The following is a 25750-nucleotide window of genomic DNA, read 5'->3' on the forward strand; positions in this document are numbered from 1 at the left end:
TTCATTTAATATCACAGTTTTATTGAGTAACAGTGGTAGAAAACAATACAATATACATATTTATCACATTCTGATATCATGAATAAAGCAATAATATCATATACCATACATTCATACATATGTCCAAACTCTTTATATCAAGTATACATTTGCCAGTTGGCATAGTTGTTTTAGTATTGTTTCATGGATTGTGTATACACTCTTATGTCTTGAGTACTCCTAATATGTAGGATTTCTATTCATCATATGAGGATATCCACTAATTCCTTTTAAAATACAGATGCAAGGTCATCCTTTGATGTTGGGTACCTTTATTTCACATAATGGTACGGGCAATGTGCCAAGCGTACATTATTTATACTAGTTGAAATATTGGACCCGCGTGACTATTTCATAGAAATGCACGTGCTGGATAATGTCTGTATTTTAAGTTGTTCAATTTCTTGTGCAATATATAGATTACAGCCCTCGAGTTAACGCACTCGTGCAATATCGATAACGCACTCGTGCAATATCGATACATTACTTAATGTCTCACACTCGACCATTAAACTACACATAAATTTGATTTGCTACAAACTTTGGTGATGCATTAAGCACTTGATAGTTGCAGGTGTGAAGAGCCTACAATCCAGAAGGTATCTGTATTCAATAATTTTTTGAAAACTGGAGAAGTGCACATGTGCCTACTAGCCTTGGATCTATACCAGAAACACTAGATTCAATGATAGGACTTTCGGATCTAAAGCGCACACATTAGACGCATAAGTTCACAAGAGACAACAGGTTTTTGATAATTACACAGTCAAACTCACATGATCAGGCTTTATGTCTGTTTCACAATGGGTCTACACAAAAAATCAAAATGGAAACCGTGTTTTGGATCCTACAAGAATTCATACAGTCTATAGTTTGATATTTTTGTGAGTTTATATCTGGCCTTGAATTCTAGTGGAACCAAAAACATACTGCTGTTATATATTCTCTGGTGGCCCAAGTTTATTATGAATACGTTCTAAAGAGTGATTTGAGAATTGGGAGATCAGACCAAACTGATAATCAAGTTGTTAAAGAAATGTCATTGTCAACTACTTTGCGATATCATTTCACACTAGTTGTACAACACTGTTCAATGTCTCGAATTTTGTGTTAATAATGAAAGCAACCAAAGAAATAAACCATGTCCGACTCATTACCTGATAGTTAGCAACTCCCTATCATCTCTTCAACAGATACATTATATCAAGACCATGCCACAGTTGTTTAAAATGAACACTAAAGGGGAGATAATTCATCATTAGGGGTAATGTAATCCTGGTCTACAGGCATGTTTGTCATGGTTTAGCTGTATTTATGCCCACAACAAAAGGAGTCTGTGTTGATGAATAGTGAAAGACCATACAGTAATTCTAAAATCAATAGCACCATGTGTGTTCATATCTATAATGTTGACATAAAGAGAGGAATTTTATATTCATTATGAAACGTAAATTTTATTAACAAAGGTAACGGTTAATAAGAAATTCCAATCAATAATATTAACTGCCGAATAGTTTCATATATTTATAAACTTGTACTGTATTCAAGCCTAATAACTCTCATATTACCTACAGTGTCTTCTCTTGATTTCTAAGTCACCTTCAATTTCTGCTGTCTTATGGAGGTATTTTTTCAAGTTGAATTAAAAATAAGATCAATAATTAAATTATTTATTCAAAATTGAATAACTTGTGAACAAATGAATGATACTACACATTTTTAGTAACAAACAATTCGACGTTGTCAAATAATTTCACTCAGGCATAGCTTAATTCAAGAACAGTCCTGAATATTTACAATTTTCATTAACTTTCCATTTAGGTTTGAGCCTTTTGTTGGTTTATTTTTAAAACAAAATAACACAAGATAAAAAATTATTCAATATAGTGTCAATTAGTGAATTCTGTTTATTATGAACATGACAATGAAATAATGCTGATACGATAGTCAGATTTGACTGCTAATATTAATTTTGTATTTTCTTGAGAATTTGTTACAGATTTGCTACATGTATTTATGGTATTATCCTGTTAAAAGTCTACATACATAAAGTTTACTAATTCTGTGCCATTTCTTTCCTCTCTCTACACTGGTATAATAATTTGTATGTGATTATTTCAATATGTATAGCCTACTCACATTCTAATTAAAATTATATTTTATTTCGTTTCGGTATTTTTTACTTTCCATGGCCGTCACTAGATAGAGATTTAGGGACATCTGTTTCCTGTTCACATTTTTTACAGTCTACCTTGTGTTAAGATATAACAAGCCAACAGTGAGGCCAATGTCCCCCGCCGAAATCCCGAAATAAATAGATGACATAATAATTTATTGCACATTTATATTTTTCAGAAAGTATTCAGCAATCAAACTGATTAACTATACACTAAGTTTCATCACTCTCCATCAGATAGTATCAAAGTCAAAGAAATTGCTTAGCTTTAGTGGGAATTGTTCAACATTGAACTCAGTCAAGACATTCACCTAATGAACATCAACATCAAGTTTAATCATTCTACCTCAATTAAAAGCAGAGTTATGTTCCAAAGTCTTGACCAATCAAATTCTGCTTAGCCTAAGCAGAAAATTCTCATCAAACTTAGTCAAAGTTATTGTGCCCAAAAGCATCAACCAATCAAATTGCTTATCTCTGCTTACTGTAAGCAGATAATTTTCATCATCGAACTCCATCAAGGCATTCGCCTAATGAACGCCTACACTAAGTTTGAACATTCTACCTCAATTAGAAGGAGAGTTATTGTGTTTCAAAGTCTCAAACAATCAAATTGCTTATTGCTCTGCTTACCCTGAGCAGAATAGGTATTCATGTGATGAAACTATACACCAAGTTTCATCACCCTCACTTAAATAGAACTAAAGTTATCGTGTCCCAAATTCTCAACCAATCAAATTGCTTATCGCTCTGCTTACCCTGAGCAGAAAATGTTCATTTTCGAACTTAGTCAAGGTGCTGATGTAATGAAACTATACAACAAGTTTGATCAATCTCACTTAATCAGAACTAAAGTTATAGTTATTGTGTCCCAAAGCATCAATCAATCAAATTTGCATTTCTATTCTTACCCTAAGCAGAAAATGCTATCTTCGAACTTCAAAGCATCGACCTAATAAACATCTACATGTACACCAAGTTTAAACATTCTAGCTCAATTAGAAGGATATTTATTGTGTCCCAAAACGTGTGAAGAACAGACAGATGGACTGACAGACAGATGGACAAACCCATTTTAACAGAACCCTGCTTTCTTCGAAGGGCGGGGGACAAAATTGGGACATTTTTTTTGTTTTAACTGCTTATAGTGTCGTATTCACTAGATACATGTAGATGAATAACAAAACACAAGTGCCTGAAATAAGTGCTATGTTCTTACTGACATTGTACTTTCAATGCTAAGAGCTAAAAATTAAGAACCAAAACATCGACACCTACATGTATTAACAGCCACATTCAAGTCATCGGAGCAGAAAACAGTAAGGTTGCAATCACGTTTGTGAATCTTCTGGTGCACAAAGAGCTAATTTTGTATTATATCACTGGTGTTTTGGTGTTATATAATGTAATCAGTAAGTATCAGAAATAGTTGAAATTCAATAGGATTCTGTTGACTGGTCAGTACAATGAATATACATTTCAAGCAGATCAGACATAGCCTTTGCCAACAGAGCATTTACTAGATTTCACAGCATTTACTAGATTTTACAAAGTGAATAAGCCTTAAGAGCAAAGCCTCCACAGCACTAGAACTGATTATGAATTTCGATAGCTTTCTTTATTACATTAATCCGAACAATGCACACAAATTTCAAGCAGATAGGATGGCAACATTTGTCGTTAGACTGTTCACAAGATACTTTATGTAGGACTACTCTCGAAGTTATCAGTTCAATGCTGACAACATCATGTAGACGACTGACAAGGGGTCACAAATCATCATCAAATTTCAATGCAGGCATGTAAATAGGTGAGGTCTAATTCTGAGGAAAATTAAGCTATTCAAGTTTATTTTTGACACAGCCAAAGAATATGAAAAACAACAAAAATCAGAGAACTACCAAGAAGTGAAGAAAAACTATTTGAGAAGATCGTCCACTTGATGAGCAGATACAATTGGGTGATAAAGTGTATTTGGATTATGGTTTTTTGTATTATAACAATAAACAGTGGACATACTAGTCTAATAGTTTAGAACCAAGAACTTTTCTCACTTCATTCAATAAAATATATAAGGAGTTTCAGTTGTAAACATTTATCCTGAATTAAATGATAGAACATCGAGATTTTCTTCCAACAATTCACACTTTCTTTATTTTACTCATTTATCCACAATTTTCTGTGACCATAATTCATTTGTTAATTGTCCTTATTCCATATTTTTTTTTAGCACATTCAACACATTTATTCTTCATACGGAACATATTTTTTGTACAATATTGTTTTCATATGTTATTCAGTTTTCGTCACCAATAGATGTATTAAAATACCCACAAGCAGACGGCACAAACAAAACATACAAGAACTGTTAAATCACAAGTTAGAACCATTTCATGATTCTCCCTGCTTGCATTATCACAATAAATAAGCCCTGATATGGAATATATAAAGTCCAAATTATTCCAGGTCAAAGTTCAGAATTGTATATCATCTCGAACCACTACTGGCTTTTTCCACTTTTATCATAGATTGTTCGAATTGTTCCAACATTTGCACCAACATTTTCTTTTTAAAACGAGTAGCTTCATGTATGAGTTCTTTGAGGAAACTACAGCGCGTTTCTATCGGCCCCCGTACTGTATTCAATTGAGAGAATAACTGCTCATAGTCTGCAACACAAAAGAAAAGAAAAGCTAGAATTAAAACAGTAAATAAACCAGAATTTTGGCTACACAAGTACGTACATCAAGACCTGTTCCATTAAAAAATATTTTAAAGGATTGGAAACATCACTGTTTGGAATGGTTTATTGGTTATGTTCGAGGTCCACACATAGGTATTTATAAATGCAATAATGCTCAGAAGTTTTAATTTAAGCAAATATTTCTGTCCGATGTCTTAAGCAGTAGACACATTAGCCGAATTGTTCAGACACACTAGCCGAAGGCTTCGCCCGATTCACCAGTCGATTGCATTACCTTGTACGTCACATGATTAAACATAACGGTGTCTACATGTATGTCTTCAAACAATCACGTGACTTCTCGATATGAGTGGATGCTGCGTGGTGATTGGATAATGAATTCTACATTCGGCCGAATGCTTCGGTGAAGCGGACACACTAGGCGAATATATCAAACATGTTTGATTCTGGTGAATCATTTGGCCGAATGACAGTGGACACACTAGGCGAATTTCAATGCCGATTGATTTAGCCAAACGATTCGGCTAGTGTGTCCACCGCATTAAATGAACTTCAGAAGAACACACCATGACCAACAATTATATTTACATCAGAATATTGTCCTATGCCATCAAACGCATCTGCTTTCAAAGTACATATTCCAACCATTATTTAATTACACCCCATTTCTAGAACAGTGAAGATACAAAGTTTAGATATCCTAGATATACTTACGTCTGCCTGGCTTTTTTATCTCTTTAAAACAGGAATGTCTTAACTTTGAATTATACATCCAAATATTCAAGTCTTTCTTACTATTTGTATGCATGTTGACATTAGAGTTTAAGTGGTTAACACATGGCTGTTCACTTTGATTTTGTGGGGTTATCACAGATTCTTCATCACCGTTCACTTCCGGTAACACATGATTAGCGTTCACTTTGTTCACAGATTTGTTCACTTCATAATTATCCTCATCGGAATCTAGCACTATTTCTAAAGGTCGATCATCTGAAATAAAGTATTCTGATAATTAAAAGATAACAAACGGAAATGTATTAAGCTGTTCTATTTAAATATGCCTAGATGGCTGCGGTCACTATCATTTAAAATTTTTTGAGTGGGTCTTGTGAAAAAATACTGACAATCCAGATAGAGGTTTATAAAAGATTTTGATGATAAATTCAACAAGTAACACTGAAAGACCCTGTTTTTATTGTAGCACTTACCACCCAGATCGTCAAAGGAACTATCACTGGAATCACTTCTTGTAGGACTACTAGCAGGTGTGAGGGGTGTGGTCGATGGTCGCCGAATTGTTACACCTCGTGGTAATGGACCTATAAAGATAGATTTGTTTTAAAATTAGTAAAAAAAACCTAAATCATTAAATACTCAGTTAATAAAATGAATGCCTTTTAAATAATTAAAACAATTATAGGATGTTTCCAGTACGTGTAATAAACATTAATTTAGGAAATGACACTAATTTAGTATAATTTAAGGTATGAATAAAGAATAAACAAAAACATTTATAATTGAGACAAGATCTTACCAGGTTTACGTTTTCTAGGACCAGGAGATGCTGGTGGACTTTCTGAAGCTGCTCGCTTATTTCTAGAATGATTATTGCCTGCAGAACCAAACACAGCTGCTTCATCTGCCTCATCTATCTTTATCTCATTCTATAATATACATAACATTTAATACATTTAAATAAATTTAATTGAGACCCTGGTTAATCAATTTAATTAAATTTAATTGTAGTCAACGGTTAAATTAATTTAAATAAATTTTAATTGAGGGTAACAGTTAATCAATAGTCAAAGAAAATAAATTTTAATTGTGTGTAACAGTTGACTGATTAGTTGAAAAAAAATATTAACTGTAGATAACACTTAATCCATTTATATAAATTTTAATTATAGATTGCTATTTCATTGTTGATAACAGTTGATCCATTTAAACATATTTTAATTGTGGAACTGATTCTTTTAAAGCACACACACAGACTATCTTTTTTTTAAGTAACATTTTTAAACAAAAACTTACAGATTTAACTTTGAATGGATTACCAAAGGTATGTATTCTGGCAGGTGTACTTTCCAATTCGCGTAATGGCTGAGGTTGTTTCCTTAAATATTCTTGATAATTACCCATTTGTTGTACGGGTATACTATGTCTCTGATCTATAAGACAATAAATTAAAACTTTACTGGTATATCCATTTGTTGCTATTGTTTGAAATACTGGTGTATATTGTGCCTTGTCTGTGGACTTGTTTTGTGTATTTGTTTATATGTGATTGTGATGCAGTCCTCCTGCAGTTACTAATACAATACAAAAAGCTACACTTGGTTTTCATAAAAAAACAACAGATGATTTCTAATTTTTTAAATTTCATTTTTTTTTACTTTACTTTGGAACATTGCTTCACTCTTAACCCTTTCAATGCTAGACGTAAATCCACTGCCTGTGCTAGACCCTTTTTTGAGGAAAAAAGGGAGGTTGGAACTGAATGCCAAGCAGTACTTATGGAAGCTTTTATGAAAAATCTTTTTGTCTGTTGGGATGGGCATGAGGTTGGGCTAAGAGGAAAAAATAGAATTTTGGAAATTTGCATAATAATGTCATGGCGGCCATTTTGGATTTCTCATTTCTCACTAAAGCTAACACGAAAACGAATTTTTCTGCATGAAATACTTAAAAGATATTGTTTTTTTCACTGGATTTTGATAAAGATATATAAAATGAACAAAAATATCAATAGCAGCCATGAGCAATGCCGCCAATAGATCTACACGTTCGGGACTCAGGAATTGCCTATGTCTTTTATGATCCAGCAGGCCAGCATTATTATCAACATCAGAATTATTGTCAGAATCTACTGCAGACACAGGGCTATCGTGTTCACATTGGGCTTGTTCATCATGCACGGGAGACATAGCTAGCCATGGGCGGAACAAATCACACACTTCATAATACCAATCACTGTCCTGACTACTATCATTATCAAGTAATTGGAAACGAATTATGTGTATCACCCGCCTCGAAATTGTCCACGTGTTGGTCAGCAAGACGTCATTCACGACTTCGTCGAGAGTGCATCGTCTACGTTGTCACTATGCACTCCGTCATTTTACGGTTTGCCGCTTTGAAACACGTGGAAATATGTTCTCGTGTATAGAAAATACAATAGATGGCACTTGCAGTTACGGTACTAATTTTAGCGAGGGCTTTACTGAGTACACGGTAATACCGGGTACGCGAAGTTTACCAACATTTTATAATACCCGGTACTACCGGGTATACGCAGTGAAAGGGTTAACAGAGGCTTTTTCCGGTTGATAAATTTATTTTTGATAATCTTTACGCTTTGATACATACAAGAGTATATTTATAATGCACTGTACCTTCATCTATTAATTTAGTATTATTATAAGATGTCTGTAGAAAGTTGGTTCTCATTCTCTTCACCTGGTCTAACAAACTCTTACGTGGAATGTCGTATGGATTTCTGAAGAAAAAAATAAATAAATAAACACGTTATCACTTAATATTCTTCATTCCTTACTAGATAATATCTAATTTGTATTTTACATATATTGTTTCAAAGCAATGTTGTTCCTATCACAACATACATTTTGAATTAACTGGGATATATATCCTGTGATATTCAAAACGGGCTCCACTTTGATATATGCCAAAACTCTATGAATTTTACACACTGCTATAAAAATTGTCTGTATGTCATTTTAAAGTCAGCGGACAGATGGATGGCCAAATAACAAACAAGTCTGATAATATTTGAACCAATGCCTGTAAATTGCTTGTATATGTGCACATATGATGCCTGATTTCGACAGCAACACTGATTGCCTTTGCTTCATGTGCTACTCTCTTGTCATGGAATTTAGGGATGAACAGTGTATTTACATAGAATTTTCTATGCTTGGCAATTTAGAATGATTTTCCCCAAAAGTGGGAAGCTGTGGATATATCTTGTGAAGAAAACAATAGTTTGTTCAATGCATTGGATCTCCTTATTGAGAATATAATACATAAACAAATGTAAAAGATTATAAATTATTACCTATAATATTGTGGTTGTATTGTTTTAACAGGAGCAGCTATTGTAAAACTATTATAATCTTGTATTTCTTGTTTTAAACTAGAAACATTAGCTCCCAAATTCTCTACAAGTTGATTAAAGTCTTTTCTTTTTAAAAATGACGTTTTAGTTCTGAAAAAAGAAAATATCCATATATATGATCAGAACATTCATTTGTCACAATCTTTGTGTCTGAATTCCATTCTTCAGCAAATAACTTTAATGTAGTAAAGAATTAATTAGACTTGTCGGACTGGTGTCAATCTATTTCAAATAGTAAATGTCTGATGAATCACATAATAATAATATTGATATAAATGCATAATTATCCAATGAATAATTATTCAAGATTATATAAAATTCTGTTTACACAATGGAAAAAAAAACAATCATAAGAGCGCCAAAAATTAGTCATGATTTTTCATCTTTATTCATAATAAAAATCAAAATGTTTACAATACCTAGAATTAACTTTAATTCCTTCATGAACTGGAACTTTCTGACCCACTGAAGCCAATAAACGATCCATTTCAACTTTAGCCTGTGAAGAGAAACATTTTTATACAAAAGAGAATGCTTACCATTGCTATACAACAGACACAAACAAATACAAACTAAATTTCAACTATACATTTAATTGGATAATACCTTTTAAATTGGACACATACAGGTGTAAAGGTATGACAGTGTTAATTTGATTAAGAGATTAATTAACATGACAGTTATTTTGCAATCAGTAATTGCAATTCAGGTTATTGTGCAATCAGTAATTGTAATTCAATCTCATTAATCCTCTAAAATAATGAGATAAAATGAAAACACACCACTGATTTGATTATAAGTTCTAGTGAGTCATAATACAGCTGATATGAGACTGACAAGAAAATCAACAACCCATTGGGGACATTACAGCACTCATGAACTCTTTACAGACACAGCAGTGCAAGAAGCTGGCAGCATGCCAAGCAATGTCTATTTTCTAAAAGTGCTGTGTTTTCATTGTGTTTCAGTATATAACTTCTAACTAAAGACAAACCTGATTTTTTAATTTTTTGAGGTAGGTAATAACACTATATGAAAGACAATTATCCATTTGATCTGGAACTAAGTTAGGAGCACCCATTCTGGCTAATGCTCTTCTTAATGGCTACAAAATAAAGTAACATACTTTACATACACATTTCAATGTGGGTGTATTAAAAGGTTAGTAAGTTAAATATGTCAATCATACATAAAATTCTACATTTTAACGTTCCTCTGCATTTCAAACTGTTCCAATGATCTGGAAAAACCGCATCATAATTTTGATATTAGGTCACTCTATATAAGTAATTGCAAAACTTACCCCGGCATAATATCCTGGCATGGTTTTGAGGTAATTATCAAACTGTTGTCTCCATTTAGGATTTGGTTTTAACTTATGAATTTTAAATAGATCATCTGCAGAAAAATTCAAGAGAAGATCGAATATTAAAATATTCTGAAAATTTAAACAAGCTTAAACTTGGAGTTGCCATTAATGAGGCTGATTATCATCTCCATTTTTCGTACCCATGTGCTCAGATAGATTATTTAACATTAATAAGGAAACAAAACAAAAATATCAACCTAGATATTCTCCTGGCTTGGATTCAATCAGATTAAAAAGAGGCCTATCAAAAGATTTACCAAACACTTATAGGTGGTGCTGGCTTGCATATAGGCTATCATCTGCAGAGGAAGCAGAATGTTTTCAAAGTTTTCAATTCATCATATCTTTGTTAATACTGAACAGAATTGAAACATTTTTGGACTGATATTACTTTGGGAAATCCAACTTTCACATTACTGCAAATCTGGGCTTTTAACAATTTTCAAATTAAAATCGATAAAGTATTTATAGAATTCTAACACTGACATTAACAGAAATGTAATAATATGATAAAATAGAAAGCATTTTCCTTACCTAATAAAGGAAGTAATATAGGATAATTATATGGCATAACAAATAAATTAACAGTAGTTAAAGCACTACTAGCTTTAATATAACCAAATGGATGATAGAGTTCACTGAATTTAGCACTATTACTAACATGTACCTGAAATAAATTTCAAATGTCAGTATACAAACCATCAACATAATCTAATTAGTTCAGAGAAAACAACTTGTAAAAATCACAAAAATGAAGAACTTAACATTTCACTGTATACTATTTTAAATATTAGATTTTTAGGAAAACAATATCTTTATAATATGTGCTACATTAATTGTGTAATATTTCTATTGGTCACAATAGATTATTCTTATTCTAGACGTTAATAACTTACCTGCCAGCAGGTATTAGGTTGTCGCCTTTCTAAGATATATTGAGTTAACGGCGAAGGTTCCAGTTCATATTTATCAAAAGGTAAATTATCTATTACCAACGGATCACTTAATGCACAGGAAAATCTCACATTGGGATGTGCTGTTCTAGGAGGCTGTAATAATTAAATATGAAACAATAAAATAATGTTTGATACACAAGTTAAACAGTTTAGCAAATAAAACACCAGGCTAGTATTGGTAGTTGAAATGATTACCAGTAATCAGTCCCAAGAATTTGGGATCTCTTTGCTGCAATAAAAGATTATCTGAATAGTTAGGTGTGTCATTTTTTTTTTTATTCCAATGAGTTAATCTGAGTTTCAGTTCATGTAAAGCAATTTATATCTGAAAATAATATTACAGCCATTTTAGAGAATAATAACTTACTAAATTTGGGTTGGTTGCATCTGGCCAGAACGCTTCAGGGATTGGCCAATGACCTACAGAGTAACCTTTTTGTGCTGATCTAGGAACATAGATTAACTTCCTGCATGCATGCCATGGAGCGGGTTGCAGAGAAATATTGTTTGATTTTTTCTCATCATTTAGTTCTTTATCTACAATTATTTGTTTATTTACATCTTGATTTTCTGAAAGAAATTATAATAGAAATCTTGAGAGAACAAAATCTTTTAATTATTTGCTTGCACAAGAACAGCTAGAAACAGATTAAATTATTATTTTGTTGTTCCAATGTAAAGGAACAGTGATTAATATCCCAGATAAAACAGCTGCCAAGTAAATTGATAGTAAATTTTTCATCAACTCGATTTTCATTTCAATCACTTGGTAGTATTTTTTAATATCCTAATTTAATTACCTTTTAAATTTCCATTTGTATCAGATATGATGTCTGCCCGTAAACCTGTAAAGAATGTGTGAAAATTCATTTCAATGAGAAGGATTGTTTATTAAACTTCAAAGATCAAATGATTTGTAAACCAGCTATTGGCCTTAGACTTGATTTTATAGATTGCATAAAAATGTGACGTAGTTATTTTCAACACTATATATAGACACATCAGAATAGTAATTTAATTTCAGTGTATATTTCCAAAAGATCATTGAGCAGTTGATATTTTATATACTTACCATCATTAATTACCGGGGGATCTGGGCCAAACTTTTCAAAATTGATGACAACACCTGTCTGTACTTTCTGGACTAGAGATTCTATTGAGGAATTCAACATCTTCTGGTTCAAAATTGCATAGGAACGACCTAAAAATACAAAATGACCCAACTTAACCACATTCTTTTCAGTTAATATACTTTTTGACTGTTGTAAGGTGACCTTGGTTGGGTTCCAAGACAATGAACACCTATTAATATTAGCTTAAAGATACATTAGTTAAGAGTTTTATAAAGAGTTGTCTATTCTTGCTATAATAATTCATTAAATAGATGACAGGGCTAGAATTTCGTCATTATTTGCGAGAATCTAAGAGGATTCTCATATATGGAATCTGCGCGAATCCTCCGAATCTTAATAAATAATACTGTCTAAAAAAACAAAATTGTGTTTATTGTGATAATCTAAAACACCAAAATACAACAACAATGATAAAAACCCCAATCAGATGGAGTTTTTGGTAAACACTTAAATTGTGTCAAAAGTAATATTCACAAAATGCCATAGTCAAAATAAGCTGAGCACCATGGCATTTCTTCATAGCACAATTTGTAGTCTTTTGTCCATCACGCAACTAGTCACGTAACTTGCAAAAGTTTTTATTCATTCGTCGATGATAGACAAACTGCACAATGATCACGTGACAAAATAAACTTCGGTACGACTGTGATATAGCCTTCAATAATATTTTTAAAATTAAGTCTCTGTCAGCATGTATATAAAATAAAAAATCGTAACGGTAAACGCTATTTAGAACTGGTTTAATGACCTAATTCCAACCAATATGTCACGTGTCATTGGAATTCAACATTCGAGATTCTGTTGGGAAAATATCCACTGTTTCTCTCTCCGTGTATTCGGTGTTCTATCAGGGGATTATATTCAATGCAAATTTAAATTTAATTAACAACTGGTCGGTGAATTCATCAATGTATGATCCAGTTATTATTTTAATAACTGGAATTCACACGGACGGAGCGTGGAAGATGCGCAATTCGCAAACCATGCCGAGATCGTCTTCATTCACCACGTGCGTATTTTACTGAACCTAGTATGAATTATCAGCAAGCCTGTTTTGTTTTTTTACCGGATTATCAAAATCACCGTTAAATGTGCTAATTACTCGGATTATGAACCACATATGGCTGATTCGCACTAAGGTATGACTGTTGTTGTAGCCGACACTTCTTTATTAACAAGTAATAATTAACGCGTTGTAATATTAGACAAAAAAAGACAAGTAGATTGATTTATGATACCATGTGGCCGATTCATTGTTTTACCAATCGGCTAGATTAAACATCAATCGGCTAAATCCCACAATTAACCCTGACTGACATTCAACAGTTGGACTCAAGAATTCTCCGAGATTTTTTTTTTTTTTTTTTTAAGAAATTTTTTACGCGAATGCTTATAGATTCGCAGTGTAAGCTCTTGCGAGAATCTTTGCGCGAATCAGATTCGGAGATTCGCGTGAATTTCTAGCCCTGGATGATAAAAAAGAAAATGTTGAAAATTTCTGTCAAATTACTTTGTTCTAACATAATTGTCACCGTTGGAAGTTTGGACTAGAAATAGGCATCAATTGTGTCTGCACTGTCTTTGAGAATTGGCGATCGTTTGATTGACGGATGATAACTCCACCCACATTTTCTTGATTATCAAGTAACATGCTTAATGGCTATGGTAGCCTCGCTTGGCAGGCCTTTCATCACCAGTTTCCAGTAGTGACATAAATGGTCCGCCATTTATTGATTTAATTTTAAATGGACGACTGTTTAAATCCAAACTGTATCCAAGCCATCTGTGGATCTACAAAGTCGATTTTGAGCTTGTTGTTTAAATAAAGGTCTAATTAATAATTTCTATAACATCTGAAGCCTAAATAAAGACTTGCAATAGGCAGATTTAGCTCTTGCATAATCTATGTTTAAATCAATACATTAATTTTTATGTTCTTTAGACTAAAACCTTGACCCAGGTCACAAGAGGCAATAAAATGTGGACAACTTGTTCTTGCAGATGACAACATATGTGAAATTAATATAAAATTTAAGATTTCAAATGATATTTGAAGTAATCATAAATACATCACTTACCACCTGTTACGTCACACATAACATCTATTGGATGACTTTCTGCTGAAGGGATAAAGGGGAAGGAATTATTTTCGGACGGAATGGAACCAGACATTCCTAGTACAAGACCAAAAATTCTCTGATCCCAACGAAAAGGTTCTTTAGTTAATTCCGAACCTGGTACTGCCGTATCCATTGGAAGGTTTAACTGAAAAAAAAAAACCCACAACAAACTGTAAAACTGTTGTCCAAAATTCTCATAATGTGTACACATTAGGATGGTGATGGTAGTCCCTATGTTTGTGCCAGATCAAGAATGATTAGTGTATATGTCACTTTATTAATAGCTTATAAGTCCTGATATTTTATAAATTTTTCATTTGCTAATTAACAGTCCTTCATCACTACTTGAAGATATTTTATTAATGATTTTAATTTTAAATACATGTCTCTTGATCGATCTCTATGTGAGTGATGAGAATTTGATGGTACATTGACATTTCCGACTAATGTTTCTTGTTTTCCAACTATCAATGTAAACACTTTCTTTGTCAGCCTTGCTGGTGCCACGCCTTAAAACCCCCCAAAGTACTTGTAAACACTTTCTTTGTCAGCCTTGCTGGTGCCACGCCTTAAAACCCCCAAAAGTACTTCTTGCCCCATCTGTTTATAAATGAAATGAAATGAAATGGGGTTTAACGTCCTACTGTTCTGCTCCTAACCTGGGCTAATGAAGACGGGCATACGCCATACAGTGTGCTATGAGGGAAATTTTGCCCGGACAGCGGCACTACGGCCTACTCTTATATCAAATTCCAACCGTCAAGGAATCTTTTACGTGCACGCCAATGTGTACACGGGACCTCGGTTTTTCGTCCCATCCGAACGACTAGACAGCTTTCCTTGTCAGCCCCTCCGTCCTGCATTACTGACAAGGGAGAACCACGCCGGAAAAACCGGATAAACTTTCTCGGCCAATGCAGGGATCGAACACCTGACCTCCAGGCTAGCGAGCTAGCGTCTTACCCACTTAGCCACGTGATCCCCCCATCTGTTTATAATATCATAAATAAAGTATTGGATGTTAAAACTATCAAGAATAATATTTACCTGTAACTGTACACTACTAGTACTGGTTAACGGACTATTGTCTGTGATTACTATAATTACTGCTGGTTCTAAATAAAATGGACATCTTCCCTACAAATACAAATGATTCTACTGATTATAAAATATTCTGAAATAGAAATATACTGGTAATTTAAATCAAAATGAAATGAAATGGGGTTTAACGCCCTACTGTTCTGAAGACGAGGGCTAATGAAGACGAGCATACACCATACACTGTGCTATGAGGGAAATTTTGACCTACTTATATTGAATTCCAACTTCCAAGGGATCTTTTACGTGCATGCCAATGTGTACACAGGACCTTGGTTTTTCGTAGCACCAGAACGAATAGACAGCTGTCCTTGTCAGGCCCTCTGTCCTGCACCACTGACAAGCGGAAACCATGTCGGAAAAGTAATTTAAATAAATCACTTTTCTATTACCTTGACTGAAACACAGTGTTACCCAGGGCCAGGACCAGATATAACTTTAATCTTTCGAAATTGCAGTCAGATATTTTTCTTCTTATATCATAAAGTAAAACTCGCCCTGCCCTCGCCCCCCCCCAAACTCCACTCAAAAAAAAAAAAGCCATTAACATGACATTATCTTTGCTTGTTTTACTATTAATACTAATACAGAGAAAAGTTAAACATTACACTGCCATTATCACAAGGATAGCATAGAGATAATGGAAATGATAAAGGACATAACACATAAGAGTAAAATTGTTCAGTCAGTAGTAGATAATTATTGTTATCTAAGATGATTGGAGAGTAACTCTTCTTGACAAAATATTTATTAATAGAGATTATCCTCATCCAAATCTTAAAGGTGACTCTGACTACCCAAATTCTTAAAACCTCACTTATCAGGAAAATAAAATTATTTGAACAAAAATTAAAGCATCCACTCAGTTCACCAATTGTATATATTTTACATGTTTCTTTAAATACAATGTGAAGGACTACATTTAAAAATAGATACCATTAGATGCCATTCAACTTTTAAGAATAAACAGTAAAATAACAGTTAATGTAGGTCAAACTATTACAGCTAGACACACCCAACATAGTTTTCAAAATACAGTCATGTCCACTGTAATGACTGTGTACATGTACTTGTGTACTTCCAACTTCACAGACCAAGTAACCAAGCATCATTTTATACTTTTTTATACAGAAAGAAATCATTTATACTCCCATTTCATAAAAAACCAACTGATGGTACTTTTGAGAATAAAAATCTTGAATCGACATTAAATAAATATAATAAATCCTTTGAGATAATTGATTACATGATTAACTAAAGACCAATCTATATAAATGGTATTTGAGACAAGCATTTTTGATGAAAACTGTTTTATATTTAAATAACCATGCTAAGTTTAACAAGTTTGTTGACACACACGCTTAACCTGGATAATTCCCACCTGTCAAATATCCAATTTCCAAAACTGATAAAACCCATAGCTTCTATGCAAAATAGTCATCTAAACAATTAAGTTGTATATTCACAGAGAGCTATCAACCTTAATTGTTTAAACACATTTTATCTAGTTTGTTGTTGGGGATTATTTAATGTGGATTTTAAAGAGGCCTTATCACTCAAAGAGAGAGAAAGAGAGAGAGAGAAAGAGAGAGAGAGAGAGGGGGACGGTTTAATGGCCACTCCACACAAACTAGGTCATTTCGGAACTAACACATGGTTCAATTTTATTTCAATAATTCGCAGGGGGAGGAAATTGAAGGACCAGAAGAAAACCCACAAGGTTGGACAGGCTACCCTACTCCTCGTCAGGTACAACCAGGGAACCAAAACCACGCAGTTAACACAATGATAGAGCACGCACTTTCGGCCATCCAACCCCGCACAAAGAAAATAAATCTAAGCTTAAAGATACTTTCCCCACATACAAACTGTGATTTGATGATATATTTGGACTAAAAATATATTCAAATTATCAAAAATTTGATTCGCCAAGATACCTATAGCTATAAATAAACTGTTTTTAGACACCATGTCTGTCACCTTAGTTTCATTGTGAGAGGGTCAATTTTTCAGAATGTATTTGTCATTACTTACTGTAAATTTACATTGAGGCCTAAGTAAATTCTTAATTATTTTCTGTCAACTTCTTTTTCCGCTGTTTAATTGCAGAGTTTTTTGTATGTTGACACCCCTCAATGTTCCAAAAACCACTTTAAAATTTGATCAAGAAATAACAACCGCTCCCTCAGTCAAGCTAGCACACAATAAGCTGGCAGACAACAACCGGGTTGCCAGTTAGTGATAACTTAAAATTTTTGCCCAGTGTTTGCCCCATGGGTGTTTTTCGGGTAATCCAGTATTTTTCTAGTAAGATTGGGTGTCTATACTTTCCATACCAAATTTGCCATACTTTTATTGGAAATAACCACCTGATAAATACTTTCGGGACAATGTATCTTTAATTTTAAATGTTATATTGTGCACACTCTTTGAAAGATAGGTTGCCAGGCAACAAAACATACGCCCACAGCAGTCAAATCGTCTGAGCGGTATTCTTTTGTAGGTAATCCCGGGCATTTACAAGACAGATACAGATCAGATTATGATGTTTGAGAGTTCACAAGGTTCTACAAACTGAAACAAATGCCTCAACTCTGGAGGTAATTTACAGAAAACTTTGAAATTTGACAGGCTTTTTCGTTTTACTAATTTAAATAATGCACATAAATTTCATACAGATCGGATGATAACTTTTGTTATTGAAACATTCACAAGGTTCACAAAGTAAAACAAGGGCCATAACTCTAGAAATAATTGACGGAAATTGCTGAAATTCAATAGACTTCACTTTCAAAAATTTAAATGATGCATATAAATTTCATACATATTGGATGATAACTTTCATCAATCGAGTATTAACAAGGTTGAACAAAGTGAAACAAGTGCCATAACTCTAGAAGTAATTATTGTAAATTGCTGAAATCCAATAAATGATGCATATAAATTTCATACATATTGGATGATAACTTTCATCAATCGAGCATTAACAAGGTTGAACAAAGTGAAACAAGTGCCATAACTCTAGAAGTAATTATTGTAAATTGCTGAAATCCAATAGGCTTCGTGGTTTCACTAATCTAAATGATGAATATAAATTTCATACAGATTGGATGAAAACTTTGGGCGTTGGAGAATTCACAAGGTTTAACAGAGTGAAACATGGGCCATAACTCTAGACGTAATAAACGGAAATAGCTGAGATTCAATAGGATTCGTCTTTTCACTAACTTAAATAATGCATATAAATTCCACAAAGATCGGATGCTACTTTTGGCGCTAGAGCGTTCACAAGGTTCAACAAAGTTAAAAACGGGCCATAACTCTTAAACATAAAAAACGGAAATTGCCGAATTCCAATAGGATTCTATTTACTAATTTAATTGACGCATATAAATTTCATACAGAAAATATAAATTTCATACAGATCGGCAGATAACTTTAGATGTTAGCGCGTTCACAAGGTGCAACGAAGTAAAACAAGGACCATAACATAAAGATGTAATAAACGGAAATTGCTGAAATTCAATAAGATTCTTTGTTTCATTAATATAAATAATGCATATAAATTTCACAAAGATCGAATGATAACTTTTGGCTTTAGAGCTTTCACAAGGTTCAACAAAGTGAAACAAGGGTCATAACTCTAGACGTAATAAACAGGAATTATTGAGATTAAATAGGCTTCTTCATTGCACAAATGTAAACAACATATATCAATTTTAAAACAATCAGATGATAACTTTTGGCATTAGAGCGTTCATAAGAAATTGTGGACGGCGGACTGACCAACAGGGGCATTGGCTAAAAAAGTGCACATTTCCACGTGGGCGTACAAAAACACTACAAAACTGGTACAACTCGAAATTTGAAAGATAAAATAGCTATGTACCGACAAATCGGCTAAAATATTGCATACAATCTAACATTTGAATAACATTAAATAGAAAACTAGCTAAATCAATTTTGTTAATTACACAATAATAACTATTAATATTATATCGATTGTAACCCATAATGTAATATACATCCTGGCACCATTATAGAAATAGACAATACCCACCTGTCCATATGTGTCTATTCCTGTCTGCATGCGATTGATATTAAGTAAATCAAAAGCGTGTTTAAGAGATGGACCTAAAGTTGATAAACCAGATGCTTGTAGATTGCGTAACTCGTTGACAAATGTGGCATGACTTTCTTTCCAACCCGCCTAAAAATTAAAATGTATTAAATCAGCTTTGTCAACCAACATATAAACCAGATTACAGGAAACCGAAGGTGGTACAGTACAATTTGCTTTTTCAATTTTGGGTTTAAGAGATGGACCTAAAGTTGATAAACCAGATGCTTGTAGATTGGGTAACTCGTTGACAAATGTGGCATGACTTTCTTTCCAACCCGCCTAAAAATTAAAATGTATTAAATCAGCTTTGTCAGCCAACATATAAACCAGATTACAGGAAACCGAAGGTGGTACAGTACAATTTGCTTTTTCAATTTTGGGTGGTGAATTGACCCTGTCAGCAATCAAATGGAAATTACTATACAAGTTTTTAATTATCATGGTATATAAGCCATTTATAACTATGGAGTCAAATTAACACAGTCAGCTGCTTATCTGTCAAATTAATGTTTTAGTTGATTAATTATTAATGGTTCGAAGGAAGGGAATGTCCCTTTAATCCTTATACACGGGTATGGTAAAACCATAATGAATTAAACATCCTACTCTCAAAAGCCTGCTTTATCATTTGTTAGCTAGCAATGGTCTATATACACAATACCAGCACTAGAATAAATTGATTCTTAGCCTATCGATATGGCCTAGATACATGTACAGTCACTACAGGCCATGCTGACACAATAGAAATCATTTCATACTGGTGATATTGGTTCAAATTAAAGCAATTTGATGTAGGGGTATGTGCAAGTTATTTTCTTGCATTTTACAAATATGGGAAAGCAGTTAATTAAATGCACATATAAAAACCATGTTGTGTAAAAATTTGTATGTTATTTTTGTACCACGCCCCATGTTGACTTTCCTTGTCCACTCCTTTAAATTGGTTTAAATAAGCTTCTGCATTGCCTATCAATTTAATATACAGTATGTCTGAAATTATCAGTTGAAATTCTTAAGCAGTTACATGTAGGTTATGTTCACAAAAATTTCTTTGTCTTAACCATATATTTTCAACATCACAAAAAGACCTGGGAAACTCAGCTTTGAGAATTACTATTTCCAGAAGACATGCAAATGTATTTGTACCCAAAAAATAGATATAATAAATTCAGTCGCAATTAACAGCAAACTGAATTTCAAATAATCTAATATATTTAGAGTTTTCAAGTAGCATGCTAACTAATATCAGTTTGAATGTAAAGAATATACCAACATATTCCTTTTTAATTTTTGGGGGTCTACTCTATTTCACCGAGTGGGGGAGTTGGATGGCCGAATGGTTAGCACGTGCGTGCTGTATCATAAGACCTGTCATTGAGTCAACTGGCGTGGTTTCGAATCCCCGGTTGTACGTGACAAGGAGTAGGGTCGCCTGTCCAACCTTGTGGGTTTTCTCCGGGTCCTCCGGTTTCCTCCCACTGCTAAAAACCCCTACGCGCAAGCGAATCATTGAAATAAAATTAAACCATATGTTAGTCCCGAAATGACCTAGTTTGTGTCGAGTGGACGTTAAACCCCATTTCTCTCTCTCTATTTCACCGAGTGAGCAACCAAATTCATATAAAACAAAGTAACATCTAGTTTTAACTAGATGGATGCTGTTAGTACATCATACATTCATTAGTGTTGTATTTAGAGGGAAATGCTGTGTTTGATCGCACTGTGAGATATTTTATGATTGGAGAAATTATCTGTAAAGGTGCAATCATAATTTGAGCCCAAGACCCCATCACCAAATGAAATTGCCATGTTTTAGAATTCTTGGAGTTGGTCACAACTCAAAACATGAACATTTTATCTTCATCACAACTTAAGATCGGCAAGGTAATTAATACAAGTCTAAGGCAATCCCTGAGTGAAAGTTGATATGTACATTACCAGTTTAGGTATCTGAAATTGATGTGTTTGGTCTGTTTTCTCAACTTTTATTTTACTTGATGACAATCATTATCTGGCTGCTCCAGAATATCTATTTTTGGAGGGGCAAAAACCTGCTGCACACCAATAAGGAGATTAATGTCCGTCATCTGATGATTCATGTTAAATCTGGTCAATGTGAATGCAAATTTTAAACCAATAATACTTTCTTCAAGTAAATATTGTGAATAGAGAGAGAGAGCGAGAGAGATGGGGTTTAACGTCCACTCGCCACAAACTAGGTCATTTCGGGACTAACACGTGGTTCAATTTTATTTCAATAATTCGCTTGCATGTGGGGGTCTATAGCAGTGGGAGGAAACCGGAGGAACTGGAAAAAACCCACGAGGTTGGACAGGCGATATTGTGAATAGAGGTCAGGTTAGAATAGACTGAAAATTTGACTGGATCTGTCATACATAATATTAAATATCAAGCCTTGAAATCTGTCAGTTGTAAAGAAATTGTCTGGCACATTCAGATGTACTGGTAAATTTGTCCAGCAGATTTGTCTTAACAGCATTGTGATAGGCACAAAGCAAATGTTGGATAAAAGTTTGTTAGTATGTAACATTTTTTCCGGTAAAACGAAAATTATCATTCCAGACTTTGACGATATCATGAAAACCAACAGAGCAAATAAATCAGTCTTTAAATAGTGTTATTAAAAATACAACAAAATGTATTCTTTTCTTCCTTTTTGTTCTGATCAAGAAAACAAGGAACTTCTAAGTTCTTTAGTCGGAGACTATTCTCAGACAGTTGATTTCCATTGGTTACCAGTTTTGGAACAGTTTTCTTCTCCAAAAGTCATCCTTGTTTTCGATTGACTTTTGGGTTTCACACTAACAACTGACGTGAGGCTTGGATCAAGACGAAATAGGTACGGTATGTCTAATGTTCTTTAATTCAAGAATTTGTGTTTCTTTTCCAAGTTGTCACTGGTAATCTCCAAGCTTTTACTTTTCATGTGCGTTCTACTGTCGTGCCTGCAGTCACAACTGGTTAAGGCAATATAACAAAATGTAGGTCCAATCCTTGCATTTAAGATGGTATTGCTATTAACCTTGGCATGAAATGAAATGGGGAGGGGGGGGGGGGTAATGTAATGGGTTAATGAAGACGGGCATATGCCTTACAGTGTGCTATGAGGGAAATTTTGCCCAGACAGCAGCACTATGGCCTACTATTTTATTGAATTCCATCTGCCAAAGGATCTTTTACGTGCACACCAATGTGTACACTTGACCTCGGTTTTCCATACATTGTGCCTTTCCAGGCCCTCAGCCCTGCACCACAGACAAGGAGGAACATGCCGGAAAATCCTGATGAACTTTCCCAGACAGCGGGGGATCGAACACCAGACCACCAGCTTAGTGAGCCAATGTCTTACTCACTGAGCCACCATGGCTCCCTAATCTTGACCTGCCTCAATAGGACAAGCTCTTAGCTCTACGTTAAGTGTAACAGTTTTGTACATGTGTTTGTAACTTCGCTGTGTGTGATTGAGTTAAGCTGGTTAATATTGTCTATACCCTACAGACATTCAGCCAGTAGGACGCCCTTATGGCTAACATGACATATATTGTCCCCACTTAGGTCAAGAGTTAGAATCCTAGCCGGAGCTATACTGGTCTTCATTGTAGGACTAGGAAGTTAAACCCCATTTCATTCATTCACCTGTCAAATCAGAATTGGGGGGGTTGGATGGCTGAATGGTTAGCATGTGCACGCTTTTTCATAAAGCCTGCCATTGAGTCAACTGGCGTGGTTTCAAATCCCCGGGTCTACTCTATTTCACCGAGTGGGGGAGTTGGATGGCCGAATGGTTAGCACGTGTGTGCTGTATCATAAGACCTATCATTGAGTCAACTGGCGTGGTTTCGAATCCCCAGTTGTACGTGACAAGGAGTAGGGTCGCCTGTCCAACCTCGTGGGTTTTCTCCGGGTCCTCCGGTTTCTGCACGCTTTTTCATAAAGCCTGTCATTGAGTCAACTGGCGTGGTTTCAAATCCCTGGTTATACGTGACAAGGAGTAGGGTCGCCTGTCCAACCTCGTGGGTTTTCTCCGGGTCCTCCCACTGCTAAAGACCCCTACGCGCAAGCGAATTATTGAAATAAAATTAAACCATGTTAGTCCCAAAATGACCTAGTTTGTGTCGAGTGGATGTTAAACCCCATTTCTCTCTCTCTCTCAAATCAGAATTTGCTAAATGATTCCTTAACACAAAAAAATTATTTTTCATTCGTCCTCCGTGAGAATGGATTTTCTTGACAATCTCTTGGACATCATTAATTAGCAAAATATTTTAAAATTAAATTCTAGATTAGCAATAAGTTTTAAAATAAAGATTCCAAATTATCATCTTCACAGATTTCTTTGACTGTCGACAGGTAACATCAGGTTTGCTAATTTTATATTTTGGGTCGAGTCCAAGATTCTGAATCGATACGATTGATGGGGGTTTGTAACTTGATTGACTTTTAATTGAAGGTTTCTCATACAGCCATTTATTAGTGACTGCTTGTCTTTAGTAGGCTACCACCTATGAAACTAAAATATTTTTCATTTCCCTATTTACCATTAAGATGCGACCGGTAGTTCAAGTTGTTAGTAATTTACTTCAATCAATGAAAATTTACATGCCTGTGATGCATTAATTTTAATTATTTATTTTAAACTTAAATCCCCCCCCCCCCCAGCAACAAAATTCACTTTATTATCATGGCTGCAAGAAGTTATACTTTTACTTTATATATTATATGTAGTAATAATAGTTGTAAGTTGGTTGTTTTGTTTTATTTTAGACCAGAAAAATACTTTTTTAAGTTTTTAAGTCATCAGTCCACAAGACGAATTTGAGTTTACATCAGTTACACGATTTGTATTTTTTGTTAAAAAATAAATATTTTATTTTTAATAAATTTCGTAAAAAAACGTCCGGACATTCGTCGCAAAACCGCGAAAAAAAAAATTCCGAAAAATAGAGCGACGATGACCCGCGAATTTGCATATGCAAATTAAAGAGATACGACATGCGCGGTAGCTCCTGTCATTCCCACAATCCTCCCTAATTTCAGTGAAGGGCAGAAAATGGCGGAGTTGGTTCTTTGACATTTCTGCTCTCGACTTTTAGGTGGGCTGTAGTCACCAATTAAGCATTACCATCTCTTTTACTCAGCCGAAACCTAGACTTTGATGTAAACTCTGAATTCGTCTGGTCGGCCGCTGGCTACGGGCTTCTTTTTCGCCGCTATCCTTGGATTATTACCTTGACATTCAATGGCGGATCTTCATAAGTCAGCAACATGTATCGGTCCCATCTGCTATTTGGATCGCGGGATCTTATCTGAATAAGAAAATAAAGATAATTCTAGCTTTACTATACTCCTGTATCATTTACGGAGGCGACTAGCGGGGTAATGGATCTCGTATTACCTTCATAAACGTCTCGACTGCTGCTTTTGCGACATCGATACACGCAGTTCCCAAATACGTGCGTTGATTCATTGACGCACTCGTGTCAACGAGAAATAAAATGATCGTCATAATACTCTGTTATGTATATTCTAGCGGTACAATACCGCTGAAACCGCAAGAAACGGTCTATATCATCGGAAAGCCCGACAATCGCTCCGCCGTCGGACAATGGCGCACTTCATCTGACTTCATTTCGCAGCACCGAGCACGCCACGAATTCTGATCACGTGACCTTAGCGCCATTGCGATTTTGATTGGCTAAAAATAAGTCAACATGGACGGGTCTTTGATTTGGTTCACTTGTAAACATTAAATGCTTCAAGGCAGTTTGATTTTCGCATACAAAGGCGAAGAGATTGATATTTAAGGGATTATTATTTTAACGATTACGGGTATATTCTTATTTCGACGTCTTATCAGTATGAGGCCGATTTTAAATCAT

At 34.4% G+C, this 25750-nt stretch overlaps 2 protein-coding genes across 3 annotated transcripts in view; one reads left to right on the plus strand and one right to left on the minus strand.

The window, feature by feature from the left end:
- On the minus strand, positions 1–25530 carry LOC126827183 (integrator complex subunit 6). Its single transcript, XM_050556453.2, has 20 exons — positions 25267–25530; positions 25100–25177; positions 19788–19937; positions 15677–15766; positions 14588–14774; positions 12449–12577; positions 12177–12221; positions 11744–11946; positions 11317–11469; positions 10955–11087; positions 10355–10449; positions 10046–10156; positions 9471–9550; positions 8992–9141; positions 8312–8415; positions 6951–7087; positions 6454–6583; positions 6128–6238; positions 5634–5909; positions 1–4884 (listed from the first exon to the last, which is right to left on the minus strand). The coding sequence occupies exons 1-20, from the start codon at positions 25375–25377 to the stop codon at positions 4703–4705; spliced, it is 2655 nt and encodes an 884-aa protein (XP_050412410.1). The 5' UTR covers positions 25378–25530; the 3' UTR covers positions 1–4702.
- LOC126827260 (slit homolog 3 protein) overlaps positions 24918–25750 on the plus strand; it is a 6069-nt gene continuing 5236 nt past the window's right edge. The window contains exon 1 of one of the 2 annotated variants that reach the window (XM_050556865.1): positions 24918–24964. The gene's annotated coding sequence lies outside the window, so the exon portion shown is untranslated. Of the gene's footprint in view, positions 24965–25419; positions 25701–25750 lie in introns of those variants that run through there. The other variant, XM_050556626.2, reaches the window with a different exon arrangement.

This window comes from Patella vulgata, chromosome 1 (genome assembly GCF_932274485.2).
Source record: "Patella vulgata chromosome 1, xgPatVulg1.2, whole genome shotgun sequence".
In the NCBI taxonomy this organism is placed as follows: domain Eukaryota; kingdom Metazoa; phylum Mollusca; class Gastropoda; family Patellidae; genus Patella; species Patella vulgata.